The following is a 16,481-nucleotide window of genomic DNA, read 5'->3' on the forward strand; positions in this document are numbered from 1 at the left end:
GAGAGAGAGAGAGAGAGAAAAAAATGCAGCAAACAGAGCTTTTCACTACATTCCGCTTTTCTTTAGATAATGCGAGACCTTTTTGCAGATTTAATTGCAAGCTTCGTACACGCGAATAAGATTGCAGGTATTAAGAAACACAGATTATTGAGAAACTCTGTGTCGAGGCAGGTGAAGAAATCGATCCGATACTCTCTTCGGTACACGTGATCCGCGCGCGCGCGCACGGTATTCGCGCGGACTCCGGCGGTGGGTTACCTAGGACACCGCGTACATATGAGGAAGGCCGCGTTGCGGGCGACATTTCCGGCACAGTCGTGTCCTCGGTGACGGCGTCGACGGGGCCATGCACGTCGACGTTCGCGTCGCGACATCTGACTCGAGTGCATCGTTTCGACAGTTTCCGAGTGCATGAAGTCGATCCGCGGAGACGAATTGAGGAGCGCGAAACGTCGTGAGATGTGCGTGAGATATTTCTTTCCGTTTTCCTGCGAACATGCGCTGAAAGAGGGCTCGAACGCCCCTCTCTAATGTGTGCCGCGCAAAAGATGCTTGGAGGATCCATGACTCGAGCAAAAATGTAATTAAATATAATACTCTCTAAATTCTGGAATGAAATCCCTCTCTAAAGAGTTAGCATTGAGTCAGTTTTGAAAAAGAATAGCACAATTTTAATCTTTAAGAGCAAGATTCACTTTAAGATCGATATATATTTATGTCCTGTAAGACACAATATTCTAAGAATGTTACATGAATATTAAAAAGGATAAGCAATATTCATATGACATTCTAGGAATATTGTGTGCTTATAGTAGTCCGTTCTTATTTCAAGACCGTCTTAAGATATTAATACGATCCTCTGATTGGTTCATGACAGTCTTAAGACTGTCTTAAATATAATTAATCTTAACGTTCTAACATTCCTAAATATAAGACTCGATTATGAATACTGGCTTTAAAGTTTTAGAGAACACATTTTGATTTATCTCTTTTTACTTGAATTTAATTAAATCCAATTGTTAAACATAATAATGCGTTCCCGTTATGTGTTATCTTCTTCCTTTATGGAAATTTAATATTAGTACTGTCAATTAATTACTTATATTTTGAGTATTAAAAATATGTTAACTATTTATATATAAAATATATAAAATATTGTTAAATATTTTTAATACTAAAAGTAAATAAATTAGTATTAAAATTTTATAATATTCGATGATTTAACATTCAATGAATAATAATAAGGAAATTTGAACACAGCCCAAAGTGAATTTAATAGAGCACCAGGAGAACATCATAATCGATAAACCGGAAGAGACGAGAAGAAAGCTCAACATCGTATTTTGAATCTTGGTTTTTCTAAACGCGCGGCCCTCACTCGGGATGAATCATCACTGTTCTCTCCGGCGCGCCCTTATATTTCGATGGGATACGCGCTTATCTCTCGGCACGAAAATAAAATTACTCGCGCGCGCGCGCGAAAGAGAGAGAGAGAGAGGAAAAGAGAGAGAAGCTTGATCGGCTTTCTCTCGGTTGTGTGCACCGGTAATGGCGCCGCGAGACCTTGCCGCAGCCTTGCGTTTTCGCCCCGAGGCTGAGAACGCTATTTAAATATACACGTACATACTATGTCGTGCAGGTGTAGGGGGAACTATGGTCGTAACTCTTCACTCTCTCTTTCTCTCTCCTCAGTGTCGATAATATATCCCTTCCCGCAAGGTATATCGAGCGCCGCTATTACCGGAATCACAGTCAAGGTGCGTGCTAAACATTTAAAAACCGATCGTGTTCCTCTTTCGAAGAGTCATCATTTAAAAATGAAGATTTAAGCGTGGAATGTAAGGAGAGAGTGATAGAAGTGTAAACGAAGCCTCCTAAGAGGCGAAAATTGAGACAATGAAACGTAAAAGAAGCATAAACATCTCTTTTACGTTTCGTTGTCTCAATTTTCGCCTCAAAAGCTTCGTTTACGCTTCTGTCACTTCCGTTACATTCGACTTATGCTTGAATTTTTATTTTTGCCAGGGAGCCTCAGATCGAATCACCAGAATGGGCGAACGAGAAATTCTGGATCGCCTTGGTTCCCTTGAGTTCCTGTTCCGTCTTCCTCAAGGTTTCTCCGTTGAAGTCAATGCTCTTCTCTTTCGTCTCTCCTCTTTATTCACGATTTTTTTTTTTTCGATAATTCAAACGAGACGCGAAAGGTCACGAAGAGGAATGACTGCACAGGAATGATGGAGTAGGGATAAGTTTTTGCATTTGTTTATTCTCAATCCTTCAAGGTTTCTGGCCTTTCATTGTAGTCATACTTGGAGGAGTTGAAGGGTTAAATTTCTTGGAATATAAGTCATTATAAGTGCGCAGTCCGTTGACCGCGAATAATGAGAAAACAATGTGTAGCTCGTATCTGAAGATCGATTGTATTTTAGAATGAGATAAAAAATACAAAAGTGAGCAAAATTCACTAGGTGTTATGTGATCAATAAAATTAATAAATAAATATTCTAATATTTTTTATGTTCATATATAATTCATAGTCCAATAAGTTCCTTTAATATTATTTATAAATATTGTAATAAGTTTGCAATTTTTGTAATTACAAAAAATTACAAAAAAATTCAATGTGGATAAAATTTCGGGAATTGTAAATTATTGATATTCGTTTCAGCGACGCGTATTAATAATTTACAGTCCCCACAATCTTACCTATGAATTTTTTACATCAATGACTTTACGTTTCGGAGCTAAAGTTGGACAGGTCTGTTCTAAAGGATGTCCATTGAGCATGAAATTATTAAATTGTCAATTAAATTTATGATATTACTACGATAGTTTAATTGCATTTCTAAGTCCGAAAACTCAACTCGGCATGCAGTTTAAATGACCGCATAAATAATATCTGGAGACACGGTAGTGTCTCGGCGCTAAGACATGGCGCAAGACACTATACTGTGCTCCTTTAAGCCGGTTCTACATCAATTGCAAGCTGATCTCAAGTTTGTTGCGACAGCCAATCTAAAGCTTGCATTTTGAAATCAACGCTTCATATTAGCTATCGCAACAAACTTGCAATTAATGTAGAACCGACTTTATGCGAGCTGGTAAGTTGCATTAGATATAAATTCATTCAATAGAATTATTTAAGCACTTAAGACACAACTTCAATCCTGAAATCCATATCCAACAAGTATAATAATATCAGCAGGAATTAGAATTCTTAAAGACACGAGTAAGACTTGAATATTTCCTATATATTCGTTCCGAGTGTATAGTTATCGTTGATAGAAAGTTAAGTCGAAGCTGTCAGTTTTCATTAATAAAGTGGTTAATCGCGGACCTACGTAAACGTAATTTAAATTAGGGAATATCGCGAGTCTTGAAAAAAAAGCCACATTTGCATCAGAAGGTATTATGTCTAAATGACTATCTCTGAAGAAAGTAATAATTTTCAAATTATATAACACAAAAATTTTTTATCTATCTTCATTTAATGCAATGTTAAATGTCCTATTCACGATGCATTCAATCAAAATTGAAATTGAAATTTTCTAAAAAGTTCATTATTTGTACTTCTAAAATATCTTTACTTAATCTTATTATAAATATTATAAATATATTATAAATATTTTTTAATTTTTTACCTCACACTTTCTTAAAAATCTCTAATTTGATTTTTCCATTATACTATGTAACCTCACCACACTTTATTTCATTCTCGCCATAGTGGAATCAGAATCCACCAATCAATCTGATTCTATCATGATTCTTGCCATGATTTTTGCATTTCTCAGTCATGGACAAATCATGAAGAACTGAATTTGATGATTAGCCATTAAATAGTATTGAAATTTAGGTTGGATAGAATTGAAGTTAGGTGGAGATTCGAGATTGAAATCTGAATTTTGATATTGGAGATCAAACTTGGGATTTGAAGAACGATTATGAATTCAGGCCTTATAAGTTTCGTTTGTCGAATGAATACTGTTTTTTTAGTTTCCCTCCGTCTGTGTTTTATTACCAACAGCCTTTAGAAATTTATACTATCAATTTAATCACTTATTTCGAATAGTAAAAGTAGTGTTAACAGTACTAGAAAAGTTACGTTTAAATTGAAAAAAAAATCATTTCTTTCGTTAATTTTTTCAAGTTAAAATGAAAATACTTTTAAGGAAAATAAAAATTTACTTGATTTCAAGAAATAACATTTAAATAAAAGAAGATTTTCTTTGACAATATAGTAAATTTCTTTCATTCAAATCATTTTTTTTTTAATCGAAGAAATACCCTTTTCTTTGGATAAAAACAGATTTGTGCGTCCACCCCGCTTCAACGAGTATTGACAATGGATGTTTTTACAGGTCAGCGTGAACAATCACGGAAACCTGAGAAGTGGCGATCCGTCACTCCGTGACTCGACGAGCCGGCATGCTCCTACGTTGTCCTCCGGACTGAGCTTCCTGGTACGTGAGTCAGGATCACCGGAACTGCCCGGCGGCCCGGTGGCCTCGTGGCGAGGATGAGTGCCAAGATATCGACGGTCAGCCGCGACAGCGCGGCACAGTCAACGACGAGCCATCGCGCCACGAGATCGTCGCCCGTCAAGAGATCGTTGTCGCCGGGTAAGTGACACGACATGTTGACAATGACAGGTATCGCCCATTGATCTTCACTATGGATTTTCACCCGTAAAATTAGATTTGCTGCTAACACTGTTGAAAACTGGATTTGTATTATGAATGATTTGTCTATATATATCTTTTTATTTTAATAATCTAAATAGGCTAATTGGGTTTTATAAGGTGCTGTGTTTATTAATAAAAAAAAGTTTCTGTGACACATTGTGAATAGAATTCGGATAGACGACTTTTTTATGTGCCGGTTGAATTAGTGATTGTTTGACTTTTGCAAATCAAAATGTGTGAAGAATGAGTACATTGTTTACAGAATCTTGCAAAGTGATACAAATATATTTTATTGCTTTCTTTTTTTCGTTTATTTTTATTAATTATTACAACATTGAAATTAATAACTCGTTTTTAATTTTTGGAAGTACAAATTTAATAATTTTACTTATAATATTATGTATAACATTTTTTTAATTCAGAAAAAATAATTTAGGCAGTAAAAGCCTAATGTTTTTTTTACACAATTTGTATAAAGACAGTATAATAAGATTGTTAATATAATAAGATTATTAACTTGTTTTCTTTATTGTTATTTAAATTCAATTATTTTGCATTTAAATTTAATTATTGATTATTTTGAATTAATAGATAATCCATTAAAGTCTGTATTTGTATACAATTTTGTAATTAACATTGACAAACATTTATTATACGGAAATTTATTGAAGTTGATAAGATTTTTATATTAATACACACATAAATTTCCTTGTTATTTATAATTAACTACATTTAGTTTGTCTCTTTTGTTTCAAATTTAATATAATTGCAAGTCATATTGTAATTAACACTGACAAACATAATTTTTATTGTTATATAGAAATTTATTGAAGTAGGACTTATACATTAAAAGTATATTTATTCCTATTATTTGTAATTAAAAATTACATTTTGTTTATTTCTTTTTTAGAAAAAATTTGTTACACTTCATATCGAAAATCAAGAATAAATTATTTTTTAGTCACTATTTTTTTCTACTATTTTTATTAATGTTATTTAAAAACCTTTTATTTAGTCGATGTAAGCATTTTTTCATATAAAGAAGAGCACCATTTTAAAAGAATGAAGCCAAGATATTTCGCAAGTATTGGATTTTCTTGACCATTAATCGTATGACTCAGAGCTGCAATCTCAGGCCACTGATGAGTTTTGTATTGATAGTTTGACATTTATTGGCTATGTATACATGTATCGTAAAAATGTATGATTCAAAGCAAAGACAATTAAGATGAAAAAAGAATAAACTTAAAATAGATACGAAATAAAATTGAGAATTACATATTATGCACTGTAATAAATTATAGTTTAAAACAATAATTGGATAAATTTAATTATATTAATTATATAAATTTATTTATTTATTTTAATTATGCAGCATCAAAAAATTTGTATTATATATTAATAATCTATTTATAGAAAACAGTGTCTCTAAGTTACAATATTTTACAGTATTCTTCTGATTAAAATCAAAAGATGTCGCAATGACTTTTAAAATTCAGATATAAATAATGTTTTATTCAGTGAAAGAATCTGATAGTGGACGGTATGTAAATGTATACAGGAAATACAGATTCGGCTTGTTTACTCATGTGAAAATATAGAGATTGTGCAATGATATCGACATAGTTATTAAAAAAAGTGCTGTCACACTAAGTAATATCACATAAAGTTTTGCAATCCGCATACTGGAGCAATGACACACACGATGACACCGAATGATGACGCACCATCGTCCACGTCAGGAGATTGCACGCAGTCAATCAACTCAAACAAAGGATGTATATACCTGGCCTCACGTTTTTTTTTTTCATTTCACAGAGGCCAGTGGCACAGAGAGATCGCCGAAGCGTGCAGCCGTTTTGGAGCTGAAATCGTCCTCGAACGGAATTTCTGGCCGATCGTCATCTGAAGAAATCAATGAGATGCCGGTTCTAACAAGAATTTGCTCTCCTGCGACATTACCGAGGTTAAAGAGATTTCGATTTCGACCCATTGATGGTGAGTCATGTTTTTTTATTAATTTTATCTGCGTCGATTAATTGCATTTAGTAGAAAAAACAGTTTTGCTGCTATTGTAAGATTCTTTAATGTGATTGATTTATACATTAAATTCAATGAGGAACTAATGAACACGAACTAATTATATTTAAAAAATCTTACAATAGCAAATATTACAAAGCTGCTTTTTCTGTTCAACGCAATTTTAGGGTGACCCATTAGAGTGACTCCGGTATATATATATATATATATACGCCGTATACTAAAAACTTAATTTATTAAGTATTATTTATTATTTTTAAGATAAATGAATTATATTAATAAAAATTTTGTACTATCTATTACTATGAAAAAAATATTAGAAATCCGAAATACTTATTTTTCGTTAAAGAAAAACTTTTTGAAATCCCTGCATTTCTGCCGTATATTCCAGGGGTGAGATATATGACTACTACTAGGGAGAGGAGGATATATACTCATGAAAAAATTTACAAATTTACTTATAAATAAGACGTAAAATGACACAATAACTTGTAAAATATGTTTGCAAAGTTTTATTAAGGAATAAGAATGATATGTATATGAAGTAAAATAGATAATAATTATATTCTTCCTACATATATTACAAGTGTTATTGAGGTACATATTTCATATAATGTGTTTATTGCATTTAATGCACTGAATCCAATCTATATACTTTGGACAATCTATACAGTACTTTATATACTTTGGGCATAAATCTCGTCTGCTAAAAATATCTTTAACAGATAGGATATGCAAGATAACAAGCTAAACAAAGAATATATGAGCAAAGCAATTTGTATTTTGCAATTACAACATACTTTATTGTTTCTCTACACTTATGTACCACGAAACCATTAAGTCTTTTACTCCTTTTTTTATGTGGACTATAATTATTTTATATAGACTATAATTTATGATTATAATTTATGACGTTATTTATTACAAATATCGATTCAACTCACAATAATTTCATTGACAGTAAGAAACTGAAATTATAACACAATACTAATATAACATAAAGGCGTGTAACAGAGAGAGTAATTGCGGGAAAATTATCCTCTCCTTCTATTTTTTCTAACTTCTAACTGACGTAAATCACACGGCGTATTTGCCTATAATAGTTTATAATAGTTTATAACTCTTGATTTTTTAATTTGATAAAATATCCAATTTCTAAGAATTTTATATGTTAACTATTTTCTAAATTTTTAAATTTTCAAATGCTAGTATCCTTATGTTCTTCGGATCCTGAACCTTTAAATATTTGATTGCGTTTTAATTCATTTGATTGTGAATTTTTATGTGATCCTTAAAATTTTGCTGACGTGCATTGTAAAGTACTTATATTTTTAGATCCTTATATTTTTCCATTTTTTAGTTTTATTAAAAGCTTAAAATATTTTAATTGAATACTAATTTTTTCAAAATATGAAAGATCGAAATATTATAATATTTAATATTAATTTCGTAAAGATATTAGTAATTAAAAATATTAAGTTTCATATTTTGATTAAAAAATTGTAAATATCATTCAAAGAAATAATTGCATTTTAGCGAGATAAATCAGTTCTTACTATTATATTGAATCATGATTTTCCTTGAAGAATGACTTGCATTTTTACAAAAAAAAATTGATAACATTTTTAAAGAGCGTATCATAAGAAAATATTAAATCACCAAATATAAAATTTAATAAAAATTTTACTTAATCCTTTTATCAAAACTTCTCGACATTATCATTTTTTTTAGCGGAAAAAAATTATAAACTTTTTTTGAATTATTTAAAATTTTGTCAAATTTTCATGAAAAAAGCGTCATTGCCTGAACATTATTATGTAAATACATATGTCTGAATAACTAGATATATTATGCGCATATATGCATACATAAATAACATTTGTTGTTTTCTTAGGAGCGTTTTGTAATTATCTCAGTCTGTCGATTACAGTAACACATCAATTGAAGCAGACAGAGCAACAATTAATTAGGTATATGAAATTAAATTAAATTAAATCATTTAACGAAAGATCGAGAAAAGGACATTCTCGAAAATCGCATATTACTTCGATGTTATCAGACTATCGATAATTGCGTGACAGATCATATTGCGCGTATATTATCTTATATATCGTACTTGAACGAATCGTATTTTATCAGGCTGATTTCGTGACGTTTACCGATATAGTACAAAGGCGCCTTATCAACAGCAGCAGCGGGTGTTACGTGTTACTATAAAGCTGCCGTATCCGAGCTCGTGTAAATCGCCATTATTCTCGGCAAACAATAAACTCTCGAGGCGATACGCACTCAAGACTCGAAAAAAGTCAAGAAATCAGGGTATTTAATTTTTACGTTTGCTGGCATAATCATTACCTAAATAAACAATCAACACAATTGAAACAATTAGCTTTTCTCTCGAGAGCTAATGAGAGCATCGCATCTCAACGGAGAAGGCTTATGAGAACGTCAAAAAAACTATTTAAAAAATGAAAGAAAATTCAGAAAGTTATACTTTTATACAAAAAAAAAAAACGTAAAAGTTATACAACATATATCTGGAAATTGTTTTATCTTTTTTTAGTTTTACGTCATAAAGAATATAATGTGTTGATTTAATGATAAGATTTGTAGAACACGCTTCAAGTCTGTTTTATCTGACTACAATAGTTTCATTGAGGAAAAACCAACTGTTCCATGGCACTATTTTTTTCATTTTTAATAATAAGACTCGAGATAACTGATATGACTGTCGGAGCAATTCCTAATTAACGTTATTCATTATTGAATATCATTGCTTTTTTTAAAATCATAATAAGTCTTCGAATTTCGAAGAGGCAAAATATTCGGTCTTCATATCAGTGTCTTTATATCTTTGAAAGTCTTTCTTGTCTATAGATCTTTGGATCTACGCGAATGTTATTTTCGAGAGAACATTTACAGTTACCAAACTGTTTACGTGCTTGTCGTCAATGTCATCTCGCTCTCGTCTAAGAATTCGTAAAAAGATTAACGAGTAAGATACGTGCCAAAATTTCAGCACTACAGTTAAGCTAGTTATATTATTATATTTTTATAGTTATAATTAAAGATTTATGTTCACTCAGCATGTCAGCGGAAGCGCGTAGCAAACACAATCGTTCAGATATGAAGAGAAATAAGAGAAAGAGCAGAATCACACGCCCTGCGGCATCGGTGGGTGCATCGATCGATCAAGGCAGTTGTACAAGTGATAAACTGGAATCTTCCGCATACGAGGACACCGTGTGTGCGAGTACATATGTTTATCACTCGACCCGACTGATGCCCGTGTGTATGATGTCAGACTCTATCTTTGGTGGACGGAGTAGATGAATATACGCACGAACACAAACTACGTGCTTGTGTACGCGGAACTTTCCGGGGAGGGTTGGATCCTTAAATTTCTAGATTTTCTTGCGTTTCCTAGATTCTTGAGTCATTAAATTTTCAAATTTTTGAATTTCCCGATCTCTATTTCACCGAATTTTCGACGTTTCAAACTCTATGATCGTTAAATCTTGTATTTTCAAAAAGAAATTTTTTTTATATTTATAAGTCTTTGGAGTCTTATAAATTATCTATATTATATGTTCTGAGAATTATCATTTTGGACATTCATGTAATTTTTCATTTTGAATCCTTTAAAGCTATCTTACTCAAAATGATACGAAACATCATATTTTTATATTTTTAGAAATTTAAATTACAACACTGTTGTAAATCTTCTAGATGATTTTGTGAATTTTTTAATTGTAACATGACGTCAAATGAATTGTTATGAGAAGAAAGAACATAAATAATGAGATATGAATTTGCGTCAGAAATTAATCGAAGTGATTTCATCGTTTATTTAAGAATTTTAATTTTTTTTTTTTTTTTTTTTAGTTTTGAGAGAAAGAGAGAGGAAGGAAGAGAGAGCATTGCATAGACGTCGTGGAATAGGCGATTAAATTTTCAGAAACAGTTATCATGCGAGTACGAAAGCGTCAATGCCATCATAACGCTAGCAATCTTATCTCTCTTGGTCAGATTAAGGGGAACCTCTAAGAGAGCACACCGATTAATTACATTAAACAGACATCCGACGCTCCATTTTCTCATTAGAAAAGATTGAGCGCACGCACACGTTTAAGTGAAGCTACTGAGATTCAGAAAAAAAGTTAAATAGCTATTAGATAAATGAAATTTGTCGCGAATTTACCTGAGAAAACAACATACGCATGTGTTAATTATTTTGAGCTTTTTATCAGCTTGCTCATACACAACATATGAAAAAGTTGTCTCGTTTGTATGACAAAATTATCGCGTACCAAAATAAAGCGGTTGATTAACGTCAACAAGTGCTATGCAATGTTGATTATCCGAAGTACATAATTGACGAATAATTGATCCACATTTATCGAGCGAAACCGAGAAACTATATACGGTAAAGTAAGCTACTTCTTTACACTATTCGTAATTATTCATATATCAGTCCTATAATACTTTTAGATCGTTCTCCGTATTTAAACAGTTTTTTTTATCTTTCTAGTTTACTTTGACATTTTCTATGGTTACTTTTTTTATCGAAGAGCACGAAATTGACATTGATCATCTTTGTACTAATTTTGACTCGTAACTAATTAAAAGAAACTTGAAAATGTTCTGTGGGTGATTTTTTTAAATGTTTAATTTGACATATGTGACATATATAATAGATGAAAAAAAATTATATCAAGAAATATTTGAAATAGTCAAATTTTTATTGCATCCTGAAATTCTCCGCGAAGTTCGAAATAAAGATTTATTTTGAATTTGTAGTATTTATTATATTTCTCTCTAAATTTAATTGATTTTTAAATTTAAAATCTTTTCTTGACGACATCACTGTAGATTATATCACTTATTTGCGCAAGCAATAATTTGCCTGTGCACCAATTGTCATTGAGCAAACACAATGCACAATATAAATTCTGATACGAAATTACCTGAGAAGAAATTCTCTTTAATCACGTCTGCTTGAATAACTTTTCCGTCTCTCCTTGTACGGCTTTAAAATTTCTCAACTTTCTTATTTATAATTGTACGTTATTTAGAGAAAATCAAAAGGAAAATGAAAAGGACTGTGCATTTTTTTTTAGTTGAATATCAAAAAATTGGTAAAAAAAAGAGTCGCGAAAAATCGTCAGTAATAGAGAAATGGTGATGCGATAAAGAACCCTGTGAGACTATTCGATATTAATATTCAAGATGGTGATTAATATTATCGATCAATGGAAGCCCCTTTATACGCTTCATTGCTATAGTTCTCACGCGCGATCTTAGTGATACTATTAATATTCGAAATACCGAGACTGACATCGATCGAGCGTGCGCCAGCAACTCTTTTCTCGGTACGGCAGTGTCGCTGTGGCGTAATGTATATCTCGAGACACCGGTCGTGAACGTATATACAAGTGTATACAATACGTGCGTGTATGCACACACGTAAAGCGCGTGTGCTGCGCCGTCGACGGATGAGTCATCGCGCGCGCGTTGCACGCACGATGGCGCAGAACTTCCTTTTTTTTTTTTTTCGTTATTGCCGATAGTCAATATTGCATATGAGTGCATATTATATGAGTCGGAAGAATCTGGATTGAGCAGTTCTAAGATACGAGGAAACTTTTACTTTATGGAATACGTGGCGCGTTTTGCGAGAAGCTTGAAACTTGAAAATTTGTGAGGATTCTACATTTACAGGATGTAAGGATGTTACTGATACGACAATCTAAGTCAGTGTGAAATATATTAAAATATGTAAAGGTCATATTGAAAATTAACGATGAAATTAAAATACAAATTAAATTTAAATACAAATGAAATATATATAAAATAAAATCATTGCTGATAGATTTGATAAAAAATCAGTTTTAAATTTAAAATTTATACGAAGGTATTTTTACAATAAGAATTAAATTTGAAATTAAAGGCGAAATAAAAACATGATTTAAATTGTGAAAACTTCAATTAGAATCAAATCTTTTACGAGTGCTTTATTTGAACATAAATAATAATTGATTATAATACATTTAATAATACATTTTCTAAATAATTTAAACAATTTTAAGATACTCAATCAGAATTTTATTTACTGTGGATTTAAGTGAAGGAATTGATTGAAGATTTATATAAAAACTTTACAAATGTGATTTTTAGTTTTCATGGATATACGAAGAAATATCAACTTACAATGGCAAAATTTTGTGGAAACTAATAGGTATTTTCCATCAAAAGTTTTTAAAAAAGTTTCTTCCCTAAAGGAAATCAGACAGTGCCATTGCTCACACTTTCAATACGGAATAGAATAAGAAAACAAGTATAAATGACGAATATTAGTTTGGAAACATTTTTTGAAGTCTGTTATTTTTAATATTTTATTAATAGAATGTTATGAATTTCTGTAACAGTGATACTTCTTTGAATTTTACATAAATAATTTTTCTTGTTGGACAAAAATGGAATTTTTTGCGAGCTTTCTTCTCGCGGAAATCTCGAAACAGACGCGGTGTCTCTATAATACAGTCAACGAAAGTAATACCGATAAGATTGTATTTTACATTACTTTCTTACGAAATATCGTAACATTGTAATTTGTAATATTGTTTTTTTTTCTTCGAGAAAAAAAAACTAACGTTTTAAAGGTTAAAACACGTATTGCGATGTGCGTTAGATTTGGTACGAGGGGTTAAATTACGCTCCTGCGCAGAGCTCCGGCGGTGACCCCCGTCCTCCGTCGCGCCGGCAGCGTTCTCCACTCTCCTCGAATGTTCTCCGCTCTCCTCGTCGCTGGCGAACTCGTCGTCGTCGTCGTCGTCATCGTTGCCGTCGTCGCCGCGTTTTAGCGGTGAGCCAGGCTTCTCCTCCTCAGTCTTCACTCGCCGGCCGTGTTGGCAGGGGATTCCGCATTGATCGCGCTCCCGCTGCTGTAGATCTCCCGTGTATCGGTACACCTCGCGCATTCGCCGTTCCCGTAGGGAACATGTTGGCCCGACGTGAGCATCGCGGGGCCCCCCGGGTCCGCGCGATCGCGCTCTCTTGAGACCCATGACGTCAGCCCGACGGTGTCTGTCTCACCACATTTCACCCTTCCTTATCCTCCCTCTTCACTCCCGGTTCCTTAATCCTCGATAAGATCGCACACTCGCGGATGGTACCGTGTCGGGAGTGCGTAACCGGGGGCTGTTCTTTCGAATGTAATATTACACGGGTCTCTTCCGTTCTCGAACCAAGAACTAGGACGCTTGGAGCACTGTCGCTGGATTTCTAACCGGAATCATCGGACCGGACTTCTCGGTTTCTGGATATGTAGATGCAAGGTGTGTAATCGTGATTCTTCGAATTTTTCAGTCACCTAGATGACGCAGGTTTTCGATTGGGATGCATGTATTTCTTGCATTTTGATTTCCTGAATTTGTATATTGAAGTTCTGCAATTGAAATGCGTTTGTATCTTTTGTATTTATAATGCCTTGGATGCGTAAGTCGGGAATTAAAACACTTGGGATGCCTTGAGCTTTAGATTGTTCTATTTCTACGTAGGCGTTTAATTGAGCTGTATCTTTGAACACTTCCCATGAGTTTCTATAAATATTGCTCGTGTATAACATAAATGCTTTTTTAATATGAAACTTTAAAAGCGGGAAATTGGCTTTTTTCGATTCTTAAACTTTTAGATCTTTGGATCTTGAACTTTTTGTAGGACTTTTTTAAATTTTTTATATTTGATTCCGATGCGTGTTTATGAACATATTTAAATACTTTCGAATTTTTAGATACTTTCAAAAGACAATTCTGTTCTATAAAAATTGTTAAAAAATTTCTATTTCTTTTTGTAAATTTAACTGTAATCGTTATCTGTGCTATTTGAATTTTACTGCTTCTATAGTCTTTTGGTATCTAATTAAAATAAGTTATTTTAAATGCTAGAAAATTCTAGATAATATAAAATTACATTTCATGTTAGGCATAAAATATGTAACTAGAATAATTGTATTTTTAATTGTTTGCAAATGAATCGAAAGTTTTAATTATAATAGTTGTGTTAGTATTAATTATTGTATTAATTGCTACCGAATGTAGATCAGGAATATAATAGTGATGTAAATGAGAAATCTAATCGACATGCTTGTGGTCCACTATTTTTTAAATTAAAATATAAATTAAAATTAAAATTTTTTAGATATATTTTTAAATTACTGAGTCTTTTAAGTGACAGGTTTTATATCCATAGCTAGCAGTCGAAGTAGTTAGAACGTCCTGAAATATTGAATTATATTAATTTTGAATTTTCAAATTTATGTATTCTTAAACTTTTTTTAATTTATGCATTTTAAAATCCTCTATATATATATATATATATATATATCTATATATATATCTATATATATATATATATATAATTTACTACATCTACAATTCAAAATTTGCAAATATTGCAATGATGAAGAATAAATAATGAGATGAATATAAAAAATTCCAGATTAATCCGGAGAACCTATTTTTTTTTTCGAGTGAATGGGAGAATGCAGAGCGACGTGTTCCGTATGATGGCAGGTGTCGGTGTTACACCTGTCCGCAGGCTGAATGCTCCGGTCAGGTTGCGAGTAGCGATAGTTCCAAACAAATATCTCTTTATCTTTATTTTAGTCAGCATGACAATAAATTACTTTATTTACGTTGCAACCCGTCCATGAACATCTCATTAGTTCTCAATGACGGACTCTTTAAAAAATGCAAGGCGAACTTTCCCTTAGCGTAAACGCGCTTATTATATTTTGCGATTTGCATATTAAAACTATAATCAAGGCATGTTTTTTTAAAGCTGAATTTTTAAATTTGTGTTATCACATATATGATCCTATAATATATAATATTATATTGTTAATTTTTTAATTTTTGCTGAAGAAAAATCAATAGTAAATTTAGAGAAAATTTAAATACTTTTTTTATTTTTCATTAAAAAATGACACGAATATTTTTTAGACGGCTTATAACGCATATAATAATAAAAAGAATACAGTAAAAATTTTTACAAACGATAGAAATAATTAACAGAAGTATATACATTGACTTTTTAATATATTTTTTTCTTTTATTGAAATAATTTAAAAATAGAATTTATTCACGGATTTGAAGTTTTTAATTCATATGTTTTTAATTTATTTATGAATAACGTTTTAGTTTAAATCTCTATTCAAATTTTTTGTTAAAAATGTATGAAATGAAATATTTTTCATATTTTATTCTTATTATTATTAAATAATAATTTTATGTACACAGTATGTGTACGTCTGTAAAAAATAATATTGCGATATTCAAGTCTTTTTTTCTTAGAAAGTATCTATATATTGATTTTATGTAAATTAAAGTATCCGTCAATGATTTTTCGCGAGTATTTCTTTGGCGACTTTCTCGGGTCGTTTGATAATGCCTCTTTGTACAACCGCTTTTGCGAGAGATATCGATAGGTACTGTGAGGGTATCGGGCCCATCGCTAGTCGCGGGGTCCCACTTGCCGCTCGAAGCGTCGAATTCCACAGCGTTTACTCATACGAAAGAACGAACTCGAAGACTTCTCGGGGCCGGAGAGAAACTTCGATGGCGGAAGAGAAGTGGGAGAGTGGTCGGGCAAGAGAGAGAAGAGAAGGGGGGGAGAGAGAGAGAGAGAAAGAAAGAGAGGAAGAGAGAGAGAGAGAGAGAGAGAGAGAGAGAGAGAGAAGAGAGAGAGAGAGAAGAAGAA

At 32.2% G+C, this 16,481-nt stretch overlaps 1 protein-coding gene across 1 annotated transcript in view; it reads left to right on the top strand.

Moving 5' to 3' along the window:
• Positions 1-4,516: 4,516 nt before the first annotated feature.
• The window catches only part of LOC105622292, a 36,138-nt gene continuing 24,173 nt past the window's right edge, over positions 4,517-16,481 (top strand). Inside the window, exons 1-2 of the mRNA XM_012203712.1 lie at positions 4,517-4,619; positions 6,501-6,680. Of these exons, the coding sequence (XP_012059102.1) occupies positions 4,517-4,619; positions 6,501-6,680 (283 nt within the window). The remainder of the gene's footprint in view (positions 4,620-6,500; positions 6,681-16,481) is intronic.

The sequence above is a fragment of the Atta cephalotes genome (assembly GCF_000143395.1).
Source record: "Atta cephalotes unplaced genomic scaffold scaffold00043, whole genome shotgun sequence".
Classification (NCBI taxonomy): domain Eukaryota; kingdom Metazoa; phylum Arthropoda; class Insecta; order Hymenoptera; family Formicidae; genus Atta; species Atta cephalotes.